The 22029-nt window shown below is 33.9% G+C and overlaps 1 protein-coding gene across 1 annotated transcript in view; it reads left to right on the top strand.

Annotated features, from left to right (window-relative positions):
• Lcch3 (Ligand-gated chloride channel homolog 3) overlaps positions 1-21751 on the top strand; it is a 31346-nt gene extending 9595 nt beyond the window's left edge. Inside the window, exons 6-13 of the mRNA XM_077436741.1 lie at positions 3276-3343; positions 15034-15179; positions 18590-18747; positions 18841-18956; positions 20587-20755; positions 20829-21053; positions 21291-21503; positions 21573-21751. Coding sequence (XP_077292867.1) covers positions 3276-3343; positions 15034-15179; positions 18590-18747; positions 18841-18956; positions 20587-20755; positions 20829-21053; positions 21291-21503; positions 21573-21751 — 1274 coding nt within the window. The remainder of the gene's footprint in view (positions 1-3275; positions 3344-15033; positions 15180-18589; positions 18748-18840; positions 18957-20586; positions 20756-20828; positions 21054-21290; positions 21504-21572) is intronic.
• The last annotated feature ends 278 nt before the right edge of the window (positions 21752-22029 follow it).

Here is a 22029-nt window from a genome sequence, read left to right as displayed (position 1 = left end):
AATATAAAGCAACCTTAACGTAATTTAGCCTCAAAATATAAATAATTGTCTACAGGTATTTTTTTTATAAATGAAAATATTATGTATTTATATGCGTCACCTTTTGTCTTTTATTTCATCACAATTTTTTTATATTTTTTTGTTTTCTTTAGAGTTTCAAGTAATTGAAAGCCTCTATATTTGATTAAATTTAAATTTAAATTTAAATCTAAAAGAATACATACATATATATTTTGTAATTAATTCAAAAATCATTAGCTAATACATATGTTTATAGATTTCATGATATTGGAATATATAAAAGACTTCAAAATTTATGTTTAATTGATTTTTTTTTATAAAATGCTTAAAATCTGACAATTTTTCCAAAATTCCGATAATCGCAATTTGAAAATTTCGCGAATGTGCCTTTATTCAAAAAAAGGTTCTCAACGACTAAACTAAACTGTTCGAAATATAATTAAATTGAAACATTGTAATTAAAAGCATATTATATTAGCTTTCAAAGCGTATTTGAAGAAAATTACTACATATTTAATCAAACTCGTCTAAATCATTTTCAATATATAACGTCCCGACAAAACCACGCGAGACATACAAAAATAAATAAAATACATACAAAAACAAGTAATATAAATATTGAAAACAGGTCTAATGTAGAAAAAAAATCCTATAGAACACAGTAATTATAAAATAAGAATCTTTATTTATTTTGAAAGTGTACTTTTATATTTGTGCTGATCCTTCGATATTATTTTTAATTTAGGACATGTAATTATATTTTACTAGTGTTTTTACACGGCTTCGCTCGGTATTTGTAATATAAACCGCTTAAACATGGCCAATCTAATAGTAAACATTTTATTAAATTTATTTGAATAGTTTTATTTTATTTAAATTTATTTGAATATTCATTTGTTCGATGACATCACGGATTACGTATTTTCGAATAACATTACGTATTTTCTTACATACTTACAAAGTCTCTTTCGAAATTATAAATTAAATATGTCTATTCTTGTTATTCAAGTTTCAATAAAGTGTAAATAAATTCAAAGTACACTTTCAAAATTAATGAACGATTCTTATTTTATTATCACTATGTTATTATCACTGTGTTATTATCACTGTGTTTGATATTTATGTTACTTGTTTTTATATTTACTATCTTGTTTATGTTTTTTATTATATACATATACATATGTATATACCAGGAAGGCCTAACAGGTAAACCCCAATGCACCTTCCTGGTCAATTGTAAACAAAGCAGCATATCTATAACATAAATCGTTGAATTACGAGACACCGAAAACTCTAAATTAACGAGACATCTATCAATTTTTACTTGTACATAAATTTTGTTGTACATCATGAGGGCTGTACACCCGAAACCTTAATTTTGTTGCCGTTCCTTTCTTCGATATATATATATATATATATTGAGTGAATGCGACAATATATACATATATCAATATATACATATATATATTGAGTGAATGCGACAGTTTCGCCTCGACTAGATAATACGTATTTTAAATCGACAAAATCGAGGTTTCGTATTCTCCTATTTTCTCCTCCAAAACTGGATCAATTTTTAAAAAAATTTCATCATCGGTATGAGAAAGATATTTTCTGTGCAACGATGCGCGAATTTTTTTAAAATTCGACCGTTAAATAAGTACGCTGGACTCTTTTCGTGAGTGTAAAAAAGAGGCGACTTTATAGATGTTTGGCTGCTCCTAGCTCCTATAAAAAATAACTAATCAAAAAAATAAAACGATACATGCATCTCAATGGTGGATATCCATAGCATATTAAAAAATAATTTCTCTAGTGCCATAATTGAGGAAGGGAGAAGTGTAATGCTGCGTACGAACCAAACCAACGACGATTTTGGGCCAACTTTTAAAACCAGTAGCGTACAAAATATCGAAATAAAAATTAAATTGAAATTAAATATCAAAATTAAGCTAAAGAGCAAGATTGAGCTAAAATTAGATCATCGTTGATGTTTTGAATTACGACGATACGCATTTACAAACAGAGAAATATTATAATTTCTCTGATTACGAGCGAAAAAAAACCTTGTTATTATTTCTTAAAAGTCGTCACGATATACTACTGTGTTTCGGCCGTTGATGAAATACTTAATAAAAAAACTGTCGATGTCGGTTGTCGGTGATTCGTCAAAGGGTTTTTTTTTCTTTCGTCGAAATAAAATTAATAATCACACATTATCCGATAAATTTTACCTCTGAGATGGATTTAATTATTTGATTTATTTCGACGAGAGAAACAATTGAAGACTAAAAAAATTTCGATTGATGTACCGACAACGCAACAGATAGGCGACGATCGCTCGATCACCCATACTAATACATGATATATTCTCAGTAACTGTGCATTACGGGGAAGTAAAAATAATAATTCTTTGATTTTTTTTCGATCTTAGTGCGTATCTTCGTAAGTCAAAACATCTTCGACAAACAAAAGTCGAGGTCATGTGATTGTTGATGATCTAATTTTAGGTCAATCTCGAAAATTTATTTAAATTGGGCATGTTCTGTTTTAACTTTCAATATTTTATTTTAATTTTAATATAATGATTATAATTTTATTTTGATATTTGAATTTAATTTTAATATAATAATAATAGTTTTAATTTTGATATTTAATTTCAATTTTTAAATTTAATTTTTATTTCGATATTTTGTACGCTACTGGTTTTATCCTGCTGGTCGAAAAGTTGGGCCAAAATCGTCGTTGGTTTAGTCCGTAAGCACCATAATACGTTTGTATGGACAAGACGCTGGCAATCCCTCTTAATCATACACAAATAGTGGTGACATATGTAGTAGGTAGAAAGGATTTTAGCCAATTTTTAATCAATGAACTCGCAAATTAACGAGCCGAGCCATCTATGAATTGTAAATACATTTTATTGTACATGAAGCGACGTTCCTTGATCGATCCTATTCGCATTCGAGTGAATCTCAAATGCGAATATGGAATACACATGTGTACGTGTTTACAAACGACGTGGACATGTCGTCGGTGTGAACAAAATCACGTTTCATTTGTAATTCCCATAGAGATGCGGCAGACGTGACGTGAATACCGAACAGATACAGATCACCACAAATGTCAATCGAATTTTTTTCCAACCCTCCGCAATAATTTCCCAGACAATTTTCACGCTACAGACGCATCGCCCACCACCCCTCCTCTCCCCAGCCCAATCTTTGTGAAGATTCGTAATTCTATTTTGCCAACAGGAGAACCGCTCTTCGTCGGCATGGACCTGACAATAGCCAGCTTCGACGCGATATCTGAAGTGAACATGGTGAGTGATTCGATATTTATTATTATTATACGTTGCGAGAGGGTGCTAGAAAAAGTCTGAGCACATTTTTAGATGAAAATATTCTAAAATGAATTCAAGCGTTCATCCGATTTCAAGAATATGTATGTACTTTATCTATGTATATAACCGGTCTCCGTGACGAGACGAGAAATCGAAAGATCTTAAGTCGAAAGATCAAAAAAAAATGGTGCATGGTGAACAATGGTAAAAGACCCGTATATAACATTTTTTTTTACTACAAAGCATGTTACTATTAAAACGTATTTTCAATTATCTTCCGGACAAGATTGAATGATTGAATTAATCGGCTATTCAATTAGAAAGAGTTGATTTATAATAGATTAAACGATTAAATAAACATATACAAAACTAATTGAAAGCCATTGAGAAGGTTGCATTTTTAGTGAAAGACTACTGAAAAGCGGTTTTCTGCTTTATCAGATGAGTTCTGAATTGTTTAAAACAAACCAGATAAAATCAGAATGTGATAATATGAAAACTTTCATTTATAGTAATTCATATCTTGCTAAATTATTTTTGGAACCTTCTTTATGGCTTTTAATTAGTCCTATATACATATGTTTATTTAATCGTTTAATCTATTAAAAATCAACTCTTTCTAATTATATTATTACAATCTGATTTTTTTTAAACAATTCAGAACTCATCTGATAAAACAGCCTCCGATAGAAAACCACTTTTCAGGAGTAAAAATGCAAATAAAAATAAAGTAAAAATGCAAATGAATGCGAATATATACATATATATATATATATATATATATATATATATATATATATATATATATATATATATATATATATTTTAATCGTTCAATCTATTACAAATGAACTCTATCTAATTATATTATCACATTCTGATTCGTTTTAAGCAATTCAAAACTCACATGAGAAAACAGCTTTTGTCAGAATATCGCTTTTTAGCAGTTTTTCATTAAAATGCAAATAAATAAGTTTGTTTACAACTTGAAGTATTCGACTTGATTTCTAAAATAACCACATTACAATAATAAATCGGTAGTGGAAATAATTAGAATATTTCTTTTTTATTTTTGTAACCAAAAAGTCCAATTTATTTCGCAAGTGCATAAATATTGAAATACCTTTAGATAAAATATTAAAAAACTCACATTAATAAATAAAAAAACCTTTGACGATCAGGTCTCGGACGAAGATTAATACAATTATTTTATGTGTTTGTTACAGTGAAAGCATATTTCAAGTGATAATATATTTTCACCAATTCAAGCAGTGAAAATGTATCAAACAATGAATTTACAACGTTTAATCTTAAATGAATGGGGCCAACCCTTGCTTAACCTTACCTATCCTAACCCTTAAATAATACCAACCCTAACAATCTAATTTAAATGAATAAAACCAACCCTGAAAATGTAACTGTCTATTCTTTCACTGAAACATCAGTGAAAATATATTTTCACTTGAAATATAATTTCACTGTGACATATTCATAATTTTTATATTTTATGTTTTTACAATTTCGTATTTTTATGTTTTTATATTTCATGTTTTTACAATTTTGTATTTTTATATTTGTTTTATCCATATTTGTCTTTTAATTAATATATAATATAATAATAATTAAATTCCTTTTTATATAACCATAGTTTCGACTTGGAGTTGATCTGTAAAGTCACTATGGCAAATTTGTGAATAAATAAATAATCAAAAGCAGCGAAAGACCACAATTTTACAACGTCAATATCTATATATTATATATAAAAATGAATGTCTGTGTGTGTGTCTCGAATAGGCTCCTAAACCACTGAACTGATTACGATGGAATTTTCAGGATTTCTTGTATGCATTTTCGGGAAGATTACTGTGAAAAAAAACGGGAACGGAAACGGGAAAAACGGGAATGAGTGTCATTGCAACGCAATAATTTCAAATGTGTTCGCTGCCTTTGTTTTTCCGAGAAAGAGAACGGGAACAGGAACGGGAACAAGAACGGGAACGGGAACGGGAACGGAAACTGCATGCGTTATTATGGCATTGCAACGCATGCCGGGGTTCAGCTAGTAAACAATAAAAGATTCAAGTCACGTAAAAACAAGTACGTTAAAAACTACATAAATCTTTTCAATCACCTGATACAATACCCTCGTTTGTTTTATTTTATTTTGTCCGCAGGCCTATTATCGGCTTTTCAGGGAGGGTCGGAAAAGTAATGGGGTGAGAAACGATAGGGGGGGGGTATTAGGGGGTAGAGGGATAACCTTACGTTTTGCCAATTCAATGCTGAAATTCGTTAAGCGATTTTTCACCTGAACGACGGACCTCGAGTACCTTTCTACCTGTACGTGTATACCTGTGTGTAACCGGGGGCTCGAGTGCTCCCAGGTACAAAATAAATTAAGTCACCGAGCGAAACAGGTCACAGGATTTCCATTAGACGACAAACATTTGTAGAGAGACGGAGGCGGGAGGGGAAATCCGTGGATGGGGGGGGGAGGGAGCCCCAGGATAGGAAATTAATCCCTGCTGTCTTGTAAGAAAATATAAAGTTTCCAAGAACGTTTGAATATTTTAACGAGGGAGGAATGCGTTGCCAAGGCATATCGTGTCCTAAATCAAAATCAATATTACACCTCATAACTACGTACACACAGTCTACAGTGAAATAAAATATGTTTACAAATATCGAATCAGGGTGCATTGTTCTTTGTATAACACACCAAAAGTCTTTTTGGTGATTCAAGAAAGAAGCAAACTCATTTTCACTGAATCGACAAGAAAATAATGCATTCAAACAAAATTTAAAATTTTAGAGAAATTTGTATTTCTTCTTCATGAAGGTTTTATTAAAAAAAATATATTTAATTTAAATTTCCCATTATGCCATCTTGGAAAAGCAATTAAACCTATTTTTAGTTTTGCGAGATATTTCTCGAAATTAACCTTTGAAGGACGGAGTGTCGAGATCGAACGAGTGTCCCGAACCGGGGTCGAGTAATAACTAGAGGTAGGATAGCCAAGGGGCCGCTCAATGTTCCATTGTTGTAAATCCTTTGTAAAAAAAGTTCGGCAAACCTTTAACAATTCATTTACAACATTTGAACAATATACAGCTCCCTCAGGGTCCGGGCTTTAGTAATAACCCAGTATTTTTTAATCAAAATACAACTTTTCTCGATACAAATGGGTTCAATATATATCTTATTAATCATTTTATACATCAACATAAAAAAGTTTCAGTCTTGTAGCATGTTTTTGACTATTTTTGTATTAAAAAATAACGACAACCATCGACAAGCAAACGAAAATAGATAAAGCCAACAACAGGCGACTGCATGACTCAATAGCCACGCGCCAAAAGCGATGAAAACAATATCTTACGAAAATATAGCTGTCTCTTTCTCTCGCATTGATTCATCGATCAATATGAATATGCAAGCGAATACATGACTTATCGCTACCTCCTTTAAATGATACGTACTTTGGAACCTAGAAATGTATAAATGTATTTTTTACGATGTACCCCTTTTCTAAATCATACAAAATTTATTAAAATAAATTTCTTGTAGTTCATTCTAGAAATACAAGATATATAGGATGTATAGCTTTGAAAACCACATGGTTATTACGAAAAACGTAAAAATTGGGGCACTTGCATACCCCACTTCGGTGAGGGAGGGCTAAGAAAAGTGGCCAATTTCAAATATGCTTAACCTAACTTAACCTAACCTATCCTAACTCTTAAATAATACCAACCCTAACAATCTAATCTTAAATGAATAAAACCAACCCGGAAAATGTAACTGGTTATGATTTCACTGAAACATCAGTAAAGATATATTTTAACTTTAAATATAATTTCACTGTTACATACACAAATAATTCAATTCGACAATATATGCATTTTTGAATCACTTCAAAAGTTTTCCAGTCTACGGGGTCTCGGATTTCCCCTTTAACATCCGGCTTGATATCGAAACCGGCTTTTGTGAGGCTTCCAGACTAAACATCGTCTCGTATTATAAATATATAAATAATCCTTTGAAACGACAGGTAAATTTCAGAATCTTATACATATATTTATATGTAAGTACATATGTATACATACATATATTGTACCACAAAAGTGTATAATATCATATAATAATCTTATAGTTTTGAACTATAAGATTATTAATCACATACAGAAATGTGAAATGTTATGCTACATTAGAAATGTGTTCAGTATTTTCTTTCAATTAAGAATCACAATATCAATTTCAAAAATTATATCGAAATGATTATCGTCTTGGTTACAACAGTAAAAATGCCTAAAATTTCTTACTTATGCGGAACTAACTACATATATGTATATTCCTAATAATATTCGTACTCGATGGCTACGACCTCAACATGAAAATTTGACATACAATTCATTTTCAACAAGGCTATTTACGTTATGCATAAAATTTCAACCATACTAGCATTTCATCTAGCGATGTTATAAATCGAAAATAGACCTTTAAGGGCAACTTCACACAACTTAATATTCTTTTAGATGCGAATTACTTCAATGTCAACTAACCCCCGTATGTTGGTTAAATATCAAAGTGATCTGAATAGTGGAATTGGTTCGAAATTAGCTCACAAATTTCAGACGGCCAGGAAGTTCATAAAACTAACCAAGTGAAAATTACGAAAAACTGCACAAATAAGTTTTATATTGAAATAAGATTACCTGAGGTAACAATTTCAATTTCAAGCAAATAAAAATAATGAAATTCACAAAAACCTGTTTGTTTGGTTTACTTGTTAGAAATTCACTTGCATACTAACCCTAATTTTACTTACCCACTTACTATTGAGTCGGTCACCGTGATTTGACAGAATGTTAAATTACAGAAAACGCAAATATCAGAATGAAAAGATTGAAAATCGAAAGATCTTTCGACTTCAGATCTTTTGATTTTCGATCTTTGCCTTCCGATATTTGCGTTTTCTGTCATTTAACATTCTGTCAAGTCACGTAGACCCACTATTGAGTATACTTTTATATTACATATATACCTATACATATGTGCATACATCATATGTGTCATGAAAAGAACCAAACCAAGGTGGCACGAGAACGCGCCAACCTTCAGTAACAGTAACAATTTTATAAACATAACAGTACATTAAATATAATAGAGACATATAATAAACAAATAGAAAATTTTTAGACTGTCCAAAAGGACAGTCTAAAAATTTTTTGATGATAATTTCGACCAAGATTTCGCTATTCCGTGTAGTCGATCCAATAAACTCGATGTTTTTTCAGAAATTGTTCAAGTTATCATCTTCCCCAGCAACAGAACATATTTTACATACATACATATATACATATATACTAGGAAGGCCCAACAGGTAAACCCCAATGAGCCTTCCTGGCCAATTACGAAAAATGCAGCATTTTTATTACACAAGTCGAGACACTGAAAAACTCAAAATCAACGAGATATGTATGAATTTTAAACTTATCATTAATTTTATTTTACATAAATCATACTCAAATAGTGGTTACGTGGTGGGTAGGATAGATTTTTTGCCAATTTGATGGAGGAGCCGTTTTAACAATGAAATCAGAAAAAATGGCAAACCCTGATAGGAAACGATCGACTTGGTCACAAATATCTAATTCTGACCAGCAACTTTATAGATAATAATCTATATATGTATATAAAATTGAATGTCTGTTTTTCTGTCTGTCTCATATAGGCTCCTAAACCACTGAACCGATTACGATGAAATTTTCAGGATTTGTTGTATGCATGTCCGGGAAGCTTACTGTGAAAAAAAACGGAAAAAACCTCGTAATAATAATATTCGTAATTACAATTTTACCGACGCGAAAGTTTGAAGCGCCATTGCGTAGTCAAGGAAATGTGTGCGTTGGTAACCACGTTACCATTTGGTTTATGACGACACGGCGTTAAAGAGACGTTAGTAGAGCTCCGACCATCACTTGAAACGGGAACGAGAATTGCATGCCTTATTCTGGCATTGCAACGCATTCCGGGTTCAGCTAGTTCAGAATAAATTCTTTTCAATCAAGGTCAACTCACGGGATCGAACCCGGTGACCTCTCGGCGCTAGGCAAAAGCCAACAATGCTGGATTTGAAATCACTTCCTCAACACTGTGACTCGTCTTGACTTGCCGTATCAATTTGAAAAAAGTAAGACCTTTGAAACCACGCATAAGCATCTATCCACCACCTGTTAATTCAGAAAGCAAAACTCAACGTGGGAATAATTCAATAGGCGCGGAAAGCACGCGAGACCCGTGAAAACCCCGAACAAAGAGGAAAATCGATCTGGAAAAGCGTGGAAACGTCCTGGAGCTGTGATAACCCTCATCACAGTTGATCGTGTCGCGTCGTGCAAAACGAGGACACTTCACAAAGCCGTGTGGAGCTTCATTAGGGCGAATGCGGTTCCACAGTTCGGAACTGAATTTTGCACACGCACGCCACAACGACAATTTAAATTTCAACCGACCCATTCATTCTCTATAACATCATAATCCCGGAGAAGATGAAACCTCCCCGAGAGGCGAGCGGGTAATTTGTCACCGTTGAAAGTCGACCATCCATCTGACGCACCGTAATTGGATTTCAAGTTTTTTATCCTCAGACGTTTTGATAAACTGTTGCCCGCCTCGAGGGGCGAATTATTATTACTATATCTGCCCACGTCACAGATGAGATAATTAAATATTGTGAAACTTTACAAGTAAGGTTTTTTATACATATATGTATATATCCAGCAGTATGGCTCAGTGATAGCAGAGTTGTAGAATAACCGGTACGGCGCCCCGCCACCTTTTATCGGCAGCGGCACGTGACCCGGCATAAAAATTTCAAAAATCAAAATAGTGTTGCGTAGGGGCGGGTGGAGGATCCAAGTAAAAGGCCAAAGTCGTTTCACAGCATTTATTGATGATTAAGGCGATACACGCACTGGCAGTGCTCAGTCCAGAATGACATGATATGATATTATTTTTATCCACTTTTTTTGTATTTGTCTGTCCTTGGGAATCTTCAATGAAAAGATCCTTGAATGTGAAATATGGATTAAAAGGGATTTTGTCAATATTTATTTTAATTCTGATTGGATTAGTTGATCCAGATTGGTGGTTCGAATAATTAATCTTATAGATGATCCGATTATTCCAGATCATATTCCAAAAATAAAATATAAGGAGCCAATATCTTTATGATTTGTTGAAAAAAATCATTTTTTCATTTATAAAATAAAATTATTTTTATCCACTTTTTTTGTATTTGTCTGTCCTTGGGAACTCATAATTAACATGTAATGTATAGTTTCAACAAAAATATGTATAGTATAAAATTAACGACGTTTATATTAATTAAACTTAAATTATTAATACAATTGAGTATTCGGCGCCACCTAGAGAAATATTTTTACATTTATTTAAAAATTATTTTTACATTTCTTTGGTGCCACCCCTGAAATTTTATGTAGAATGCGGGCGATCGCCATGAAACTTTTAAAAACTGTCAAACTACGATGTTAATTGAATAGTAGTGTTGCGTAGGGGTGGGTGGAGGATCCAAGTAAAAGGCCAAAGTCGTTTCACAGCATTTATTGATGATTAAGGCGATACACGCACTGGCAGTGCTCAGTCAAGAATGACATGATATCGCCTAAGTATCGCCTTATAAGGGATAGATCTCTCAGGACATCTTCGGCGTCTAATTTGTTTACCTATTGTTATGGTCACGTACGGATATGTCTTCCCACAACGTTCGGTACCACGGTACATGTCAATTCTGAGAAAGGATTAATAACGGTCATTGTTTAGCCTATATGCACATAGGGTCTAGATATAATCCTGGAAGTAAGTGCAAGCACTTAGCTAATCCGTTAACAGATAATCCTTGAACGGTCACACAGTCTCTGGGATTCTATTCGCTTAATCCGCGGCGTACGTAACAATAGTATAAAACTTTAATTTTTTCGAAAAGTTTTACAATATTTTTGACCCAAGCTCGACGACAAGGAGCGCTGTCATGCATAAAAATGCTGTCAGGATCAAGGATACCACCAGGCTTTATGTGAGGCACCATATGTGTCTTTAGCACATTTAAATATTGGTCCCCATTAACGAAATAAATGGGCCCTGGACCTTTTTTTCGCTTATGACGGCTCAAACCATTGTCTAGGGTGGATGATTAATTGTGCTATCGATACATGAGGATAGGTTGAGTTCTTGGGGGCTGCGACAAACAAACAAACGGCTTTGTGTCATGAACTGCAGGATACATTCATCGCTCGAAGATGCATTTCTTTCATAATGCAAAAAAAGTTCAAAATCGAGCGTACCGGCACCTCAAAATTCAGCACCACACCACAGAGTATGTTTAGCATCAAGTGATTATTGGGTTCGAGCCCCCTATACTGCCGGTCAGACGTGAGTCCAAATCGATCGTTTCTTATCAGAGTTTGCCGTTTTTATCTGATCATTGTTGAAACGGTTCCTTAAAATTGGCAAAAAAATCATCCTACCTGCTGTCACAAATCTGCTGTATTATGTATGTACAATTTGTAAAAATTGATGGTATATATCTGTGTAAAATAAAATAAAATATATATATACATATAATAATATTTACATACGCATACATACATATATCGTGTAAAAAATCAGCGGGATGTGTGATGCGATGCGGTTTTGGTGAAAATTTACGGCGTATTTAGGTCGCAAACTGACCCATTTATGAGCTGCTAAATGGACCATCTCGTCAGTTGCAGCGTAAAAGCGGCTTTAAAATCGTTACACGATTATATAAAAGCCACTTGGCTTTTGAATTCAAGCGACGAAATAAATAATTTTGAGTGAGGACGCAAATTGACAGTCTTTACTTGCTTGAAATTGAAAATAGGCAAGGTGCAAATGAGGCAAATATGCAAATCACCAAAGTAGGTTTCTTTGTTTTGAAAAGTCGAAAGCTTTAAAAGAGAAAGTAGCACGAATGTACATACATATACAAAGCGTAGTGCACTGGTAGATTATTATTACTATCGCATACCAGTAGAGAAGTCAGCTGAAGTCAGACAGCTGGTGAGAAGTGAGCTGGTCTCTTGTTAGAATTTTCCGATTTTTCTAGCTTAATTACTGTGACGGTTTCAATAAATTTATATTCTTCCCTTCAGTCTCTCGAAAATACCAATTAAATCTTATAAATGCTACCTACATATTGTACATATTTTTCGCAAATTTGCTGTGTATCAAAAATGTATTGATTGTCCATACATGTCTCTATTGTATTATATGTACTGCTGTTTTAAAAATTGTTAGTACTTATGCACGAAGATAATCGAATCATAACCAACAGCATAGATCAATGGTCAGCATGTAATGCTTTCAATTGTGTAGACACGGGTTCAATCCCTGGCTGTGTTGCTGGCCAGACCTTGAATATGTGACATCGATGTCGAATATGTGACACGTTTTCTATCACAGTTTGCCAATTTATCTGATTTTCATTGTAACGGTAGATCAGTGGCTAACGTGCAATGCTTTCAATTGTGTAGACACGGGTTCAATCCCTGGTTGTGCTGCTGGCCAGACTTTGAATATATGACAGGTTTTCTATCACAGTTTGCGAATTTATCTGATCTTGATTGAAACGGTTCCAACAAATTGGCAACCCTGTTCTACATATTTCTCGCAAAATTCGAGTCTACTTTATCAAAATGTATCCAAAAATTTCTCTATGATGCTTTGTAAAATTACTCGATGTTTATAATTGGCTAGAAAGGTGTATTGGTGTTTAAATGTTAGGCCTTCTTGATATATGTATTTATGTATGTATATACATAAGGTAATTCCTGTCATGGAATATATGATGTATGTATATAATAAAAAAATGTACTTTAAAGCAGTTAACAAGCAGGTTACTTGCATATAAAGTTAATTCCATTAGATCGACTTGTTTGAAAATGTCAAACCTTAAAAACCACGCTGTATTTAGCATAGCTAGATGCACTTGCACGACCTAACTTGCTTCATTACAAGCCTTCAAGTTAATATTTCTCAATTCAATAGAAAAAACTTACTTAATGAATCATAAAAACATTCTATAACGGAATAAAATCAAATTCGTGCAAAATTACCACCTTTGCTACCGCACCGATCCGTCAGTCTTTGAGCTATATCTCAACTTGCATCGCGCGGATTTCAACCAAACTCACAACATAAGCTAACGAGACAAATTTACAGCTTAATTGTGATTTTGGTCTAAATCGTCCGACCGCAACGACCACTGCCAAGGTTTACATTTATATTATACGTATTGTTTCGGTGTAGGGCGGCGCAGCCCGCTGAACGATGTTAATTGAGCAGGTTGGCTGCCACTCTTGAGCACGACGAGCTGCGGTTGAGCAGCACAACCACCACCCCCTCATTGCCCACCCACTCCTAAAATACTCCACCCTCAGCCCGTGACGTCACCCCTACTCCCCCCCCCCATGACGAACAGGAGAACTAGCGTCGAATAGCGACCCCCCATCCCATCATTGTAGAAACGGATCGACTATCGCGTTCATTGAAATCCATCAGGTCGAACGATATACCCATGAATACACGCGTATTCAAACACAAAGGTGACAATGGAGATCTGTTTTAATAACGCTAACGTAGTTTTAGCATCTAATCGATTAGAAACGTTTAATTATTTAATCACACCAATTACATATTCCATACATATGTACATACATAACCAGCAGCGTGCACTAGTGGTTAGCATAATATGCTTTCGAGCAGAGTAGTCACGTAGTAGTTCGATTCATATTCGAAGCATAGTAACATGTTATGCTTTCGAATAGTAGTTCGATTCCCACTAGTAGCTGCTGGCCAGATCTTGGTTTGTGGCTCCAGGTCTATCGTTTCCTATCAGAGTTTGCCAATTTGTCTGTATTTCATTGAAACGATTCCTGCAAATTGGCATCTCCTTTCCAATTACTCTTGCAAATCTCAAGTTATTCAGCATCTTGAAGTTTCCCAAACCGTATAATAAATTTCTGCATAAATTTCTCCATATATGTCACTGTGGATGATTTTTGTATGAATTCGCTTTGTATAAATGCTTGTACTGATTGTATTGTATCTGTATTAGTAAACTCGTTGCTTTGGAACGATCTGTAAAGGCGAGTGTACATACATACATACATATGTACATACATTTTGGATTGAAATTAAAATAAAAAATCAAATAATGCTCAGATTCGTCGAGCCTGAAATTAATTTCAACTTGTCAGAATTTAATGTTTATGATATTGAGCAAATTTAATGGCATGGTGTAGTACGCTTTTAATAATGCAATGTCTGGAAAAGAATCACCGAAATTACAATCGAGCTTAAAAGCGGCGTTTATTTGCCAAAAAGCGTCCCAAGGCGCTTCCAAAAAGGAAGAAAGAAATATAGAAACCGCACAAAAGCTCTTTCATTGCCTTTCCACACTTTCCTTAATCAAGCTCCGTGCGATAAAGCTTATTTTTAGAAATGCCTAATAATAAAAACGAAAACATATTACGTATATTAAAAAAAAGTACGAACATAATAAATTATTTTAATCAAAATTAAATCATAACGTAATAAATATTGCTCATGTTTTTATTTTCAGGACTACACCATTACAATGTACCTGAACCAGTATTGGAAAGACGAACGATTGGCTTTCAGCACCGAAGAGGAAATCCTGACACTGTCGGGCGATTTCGCTGAAAAGATATGGGTTCCAGACACTTTTTTCGCCAATGACAAAAATAGGTGAGCTAAACAGAAAACCGACCCAAAGGAAGATGTTCAAAATAACCTTGCAAATTTATTTATTCATTATTAAATAGCAAATTGCTAATGAATTATTTAACAATTGACAATTTTAAACTAAAACTAACAACTATAATATAACATATGTAGTTAACGAAATTAAACAAAACTACAATTAATAAACCTAAAACAATATATAATATAATTCCAAACATTATAATATATTTTATTAAACTTATGTACATATATAATTACATCATCTTCCACAGAGGTATGCATTAACACCCCTCAAGTAAGCACTAATATTACTAGCACCTCTAATGCTCTTAAGAAGGGCATTGTTACACCAGTTTTTGCTTTCTTAACTCTACCTATAATTAATTTATTCCTATTTCTAGTTTTTTATACATATATGGATGTATTATTTTATCGAGGTAAGCCAGTTATCAATAGAATTTTTGTTATTAATCCACAATAATAGTAGAAATATGATTTTTCTAAGTGGAATTTTATTTAATTCTTATATAAAGATAATTTAATATATTATCCCTATTAATTCAATTCAGATTCGTGTAAATACGACTAAACACTAGTACGAGCTTTTTGCTCGCAATTTTACCGATTTAAAGTTCAGCACACTTCCAATTAATCCTTTTAAACGAAAACAAAAAATAGTGTGGTTAGAACACTATCTCAATAAACATGTTTCAATAGAAAAAACTCATTATAAAATAGTAATAACAGTGGGAAAAAATCCCAAGTGAAAATACGTACTTTTGACTTTTGATTTGAACTGGACGACTACTTGGAGAGATTTGAAAGCTGAAAAGCACTACAAATGGAAGATAAAATACCCGAATATAGATTCCAATATTCATTTTGAATAGAAAATTGACAGATTTTGAGACATCGACCGAACAACGCCAAGATATAGAAAAATCGCACGATTTATAAAACACATATCTCCGAATCTCGAGCCAATCAACATTTATTACCACATTCGTGTTCACTGGGCATAGATCTATAAGAAAAGTCATATCTCGTCTCTGAACCATTTTTCGTGTCGTTATGGTGTTATTTAACCTATTAGTGAAATAAAAATATATATGAGAGATAATGAGAGACTAAAATTCAAATTTTATAAAATATGTATAGTGTGAAAATTATAAAGTTATACGCGTTTAAACAATTAAAATGTGACAAAACGAGTGGGGGGCGAAAATTCAAACAAACAAGGCTATTGACTATTGACAATGGGTTAGCTGTCACCGTCTACAAAATTTTTGGATTCTTAAACGTGTTTATTACGATTATATTTCACCATCGACCTAGCGGAAGCAATTCAAATCTCTATCGGCATCCAATCCTCGCAAAATGGCAAAATTTCATCTCCATCGGAAGAATGTAGGAATTTCGTCAGACCGATTGGCGAAGTGAAACTAGTAAAAACCTTATAAATACAGCCAAATTTCTTAAACAATGCGTCCTAATTGGGACACACGGAGCCGCAAGACGCTTATCCTGTGTCTTTATGCGGGCGTGAATGCGTCCCGCAGTGAACATTTGTGTCTCAGTGTGTCCTCGCTAGTCTGGATGTCGCGGCGCATAGTGTCTTCGTGCACGCGCCGTGTCGCCGTGTGTTCTCATTTTCAAGCAAATTCCCATAACGGACATGATATATTTTGATCGTGGACTTTGTTCACCGTTGTACGAAATGATAAACAAGAATACCTACATACATACATACATACATACGTACATAATATAATATAATATACGGTGTCGAGGCGGAGAGCCTTTTCTTGTTAAACTGTTCAGAACTCGAATTTACATTTAAAACCTAACTTTTCGCCTCGACTCGAACAAAGTTTCTCAATTTTCACTATTTTATAATACAACACGGGAAATTTCACATCTGCTCACTACCACCCCATCCGAGAATACGATAATTCTCATTCAAAAACCTACTCAACTTGTATGTAGGTAATAATCTATTGCACAATGTACATATGTACATACATATTGAATTCACTTCAAAAATAAAAAATAAAATCATTTAAATTTAGCATCTTGCAATTTAGATTTTTCTAACTACACAGTGCTTTATTCTTATAATTATGATGTAATAAAATAAAATATGTCGTGCATACTCTCTCGCCGCTTTTGGTATCGTAAACCTTTTCAAGTTTTCCTTTCGAGTGTATAGCCTTTGAAATGCAAATTGTAAAAGAAGTATATAAAATACGTGATCACCCTCTCGCTAAATTTGTATACACTCTTAGAAAAGTGTGGAAAAATCGATCGTCACATTGAAAATTCAAAATAAGAATAAACATATGTATATATGTACATACATACATACGTATCCGTTCAAATGGCTCATATTTCTAATAAATGAAACATCGGGATATATAATATATTACAAACTGTGTATGAACATATGTATGTATACATGTAGCTATGTACATACATATATAGAAAATCCATCATATAACTACATACTACGCTCAAATCTAGAATTACACCGTAGATAGTCTAATTAATCGCGTAAATCGAGACAAAGCATTAATAAGTACGCAAATACATACATGTATACACAGAAACCTACATACATATTTTTATAAATATACGCATAAGAAAAAAATAATAATAAAAAAAAAACAATAAAATTATAAATAAAAAATAGAAAATTAAAAATTAATTGAGAATAATAGTTTAAATTGAACTAAAAGTAAAAAAACAATAAACATACGGATAGATTATTTAGTAAAATATTGAACATATCGATGTGAAATATTGAAAATATTGATATGGTTTATATCGGTTCTACTATAAACCATAGCATGGATATATAAATAAATACATACGAATATGTTTATTACTCCTTGCCTAATATACAATTTCAATCTAAAAGAACCGACAGAGAAAAAGTTCAATAATTCAAGGTCACAAGGTTAAGTCATTGTTGGGTATTGTTTCTGCACCGCGGCGCACTGTTTCTACGCCGACATCATACAAAATGCTGATGAAATGTTTTTGATATTTACATATACATATGTAAATATGTATATACATATTTTTTAATTTATACCACGAAGGCCTTACAGGTAACCCCAATACGCCTTTCTGGCCAGAAATATTGTACATTTGATAAAAGTTTTATACAAAGTAAATACATATCAACTAACACCCACAGAGACATCTATGATCAACTTTGTAAATTTGCAGCATTTTTAAACAATTCAGCGAAGTTCGAGATAGCCGAAAACACGAGATTTTGCGAGAAATTGAGTAAGGTTCCCAATTTGTTGGAACTGTTTCAATGACAACCACTAGTTTATTCCGCGGTAATACAACCCAAACGACATAAAAACCATTTTTTACAACACCTCGTCGTTTGAAACTTTCAGCTTTCTGCATGACGTCACAGAACGAAACAAATTAGTGAGACTGAGTGGAGATGGCACCATCACTTACGGCATGAGATTCACAACAACCTTGGCCTGCATGATGGACCTCCACTACTATCCTTTGGACGCTCAAAATTGCACCGTCGAAATAGAAAGTTGTGAGTATCGATCGCGGGTGTACCCAGCAAGCACCGTACAACGATCATAAAATAAATATCCACAATTATTGATGTTTCTTATGAATCTTTCAGATGGTTACACGGTGTTGGACGTCGTGATGTACTGGAAAGAAACACCTGTTAGAGGTGTAGAAGAGGCCGAACTGCCACAGTTCACGATAATCGGCTACGAAACCAACGATAGAAAGGTATTAAGATATTCAAATTAGTCTACATATGTACCTACATATATACATAATCTCCCCAATTGACATTTGACGTTGTAAACGCTCACGAATTGTTTAATAAACATAAACATATTTACGCATCGCATTACCATAAGAAATCGATAAAATGCAAGAACACCTCTCTAATGCGATAAAATGGAAAATATTAAAATGCGAGGGGTGCATAGTAATACGTGCTTTCCACCCTCCCATAAAAGACTAAATCCCTCTTCGCTCCCCTACCAAAACATAACAATTAAAAATAATCTAGATGGGATCAGAGCGTGATTAAAGTCCTAGAATGAAAAATTGTATTGTCGGTGTTCGGAAATTGTTTTTATAAAAAAAACAACAACAATCGGATGTGATCAACTCAAGACTTTATGTATGCTATGTATTTGAGGAATATAAGAAGTATAAAAAGCAAAATTCGATACTAAAACATTCACGCATACCGACCATGAGACCATTTTCGATACAAATTGAGCGCAAATGTAGGGAAGCTTACACAAGACAAAAGTTCTACTACCGGTTGGCGGATTTTGTTTAAATTCTTTTTATTACTTAACATTACTATAAATATTATAAACGTAAAATATCAAGAAGACAGACATAATCTAAAAGGTCAAAATAAAATAATGAAATATTGTTTAAAAAAAATGGCTACTTCCGGTTAACGAATTCTGACCAAAACCTTATCAACTTGAAGTCAGTTCATAAAGAATACAAATATAAATTTTCAGCTTGATACGATTAGGGGTGTGGAAAAAGTCGCGTCGTCACAACATTTTTGACTTGTCTAAGAGGAAAAAACCCCACTTCCGATTTATGAAATTTGTTGATTTATTTTTATTTTCATCACATTGACACAAAGATCATACTTCAATTTTCTCGTGTAGAGCACACTAGTTTAAGAGGTCGAAGAACAATCGAACAAGAGTAAACTTACACTTCCGGTTGACGGGTGCTCACCAAATTTTATATATATGTAACTTGATATTAAATTTAAACTTCTACATAGATGTAAAATTTCAGTTCAATACGCTGAAAGGTTTTGGAGTAAAACTTAAAAAGCCTTGATTCTCTAGAGTAAAAGTACTTCTCCCGGTTGAGATGAAAATATTTACAAAATATCAGTAAATAAGTATATTATATGTTTGATTCATTTAGCGGTTTAGGAGATAATTGAATCCAAAAAACATTTAAAAAAAGAGGACACCTATGTATAAGGGAAGGTACCTCTTCTGGCCAACTTGATAAATTTGATAAAAAAAATTACATCGTATCGTAATTATAGTGACCGATACTAAGTTTCAGTTCGACAGGATTAATGAAGTTCAAAAAAATCTCCAAAATGACGTGAAAAGACAATGAAAACGTGATCAGTGATCGATTCCGAGTTCGAATCAGCCAAAATCTCAAGTTCGAATTTTCTTATGTCTAAAAATCTTCATCTGTGGTAATACGTACTCAGATAAAGTAAAAATCATTCATAAACAATGGTTTCGTTACCAAAAGATTTTCAGAAATTATATGGCCAAACGTTGTACCTCTAGCTAAGACAAATGTCGCACAAAGACAACCCAATTTACCCAACGTTTCGACAATTTAGGAAAAATTAGCAACCGGCATCTACCAAAGACTTTCACTGAGCTTTCGCCTGCAAAGAAACATCGGATACTTCGTATTTCAAACATACCTTCCGAGCATCCTGATCGTCATGCTCTCTTGGGTCTCGTTTTGGATCAACCACGAAGCAACGTCAGCCCGAGTAGCTTTAGGTGAGCGCACAACCTCTAACCTATTCATAGCCTCACATCCAGCATCCCATGACTGAATATTGTTCACCTTCAGGTATCACCACCGTGCTGACGATGACCACCATAAGCACCGGAGTGAGGAGCAGCCTCCCCAGGATATCTTACGTGAAAGCCATCGACATTTATCTGGTGATGTGCTTCGTGTTCGTGTTCGCCGCACTTCTGGAGTACGCAGCAGTCAACTACACCTACTGGGGCGCCAGAGCCAAGAAGAAAACCAAGTCCAAGTCTAAAGACACAGACGACAAGAAAGCATTGAGTATGTATACAGTTAGTTTAAACAACGAAATCGGTTCCGAGTCGACTGGCCGGTTTCAGAAAGCTCTCCTTTAAACATGCTCAAACTCAGCAATGAAAGCAATCGTTTTGAACGGTAAAAAATCAGAATCAATTTTAAACGGGAGAGCGTTCTGAAACTTGTCAGCCGATTCAGCACTGCCTAGTTGGTAGGTGTATTATTAGTGCCGACAAATACTAACAGGCAATCGCGAAGAAGGTAGAAGTCCCGGGAGTAGATCTTTGCCAGGAGAACGCGAGATCATCGAGCTGCAGGACGTTCGGATGAGCCCCATCGCCCCCATAAGGCGCAGGCCTGGGACTGCGCCCCCTCACGATCCAGCTCGCTTTCCACCCAGCTTTCGTATGGCCAGAGGACCAGCCGCCACAGCCTACCACTCCACGAGATCGGCACACGGATTACGCTACAGAGGTGAGCTGAAAGTTTCACCAAAACAACGATATCAATTTATACAAATATTAATACGCATTCATGTCATAGGTACGACTGGTAGCAAACCCAAAATGCTGCATGCGCTTCGTCGTGGAGCATCAGTCATAAAAGCCTCCATGCCGAAGATCAAAGACGTCAACGTCATCGACAAGTATTCCAGAGTGATTTTTCCCGTTTCGTTTCTGATATTCAACGCAATCTATTGGGTATTTTATGTGATAGAATAAAACGACTGGTCCATCTGAAAATAAAATAAAACGGTAACCATCAAATAACGTGGTAAAAAATTAGACGATTGGTATCTTGAAAATGAACACTTTATGTTGAAAATGAAATATTCCACAGCTACAAAATAACAAAATGTATACATACATATATTATATATATATATATATATATATATGTTTTACATGGGTCTACGTGACGAGACAGAATGTTAAATTACAGAAAACACAAATATCGGAAGGCAAAGATCGAAAATCGAAAGATCTTAAGTCGAAAGATC

This window comes from Arctopsyche grandis, chromosome 8 (assembly GCF_051622035.1).
Source record: "Arctopsyche grandis isolate Sample6627 chromosome 8, ASM5162203v2, whole genome shotgun sequence".
In the NCBI taxonomy this organism is placed as follows: domain Eukaryota; kingdom Metazoa; phylum Arthropoda; class Insecta; order Trichoptera; family Hydropsychidae; genus Arctopsyche; species Arctopsyche grandis.
Note: the sequence above shows the minus strand (reverse complement) of the source record. Positions and strands in the feature narration are given on the sequence as shown.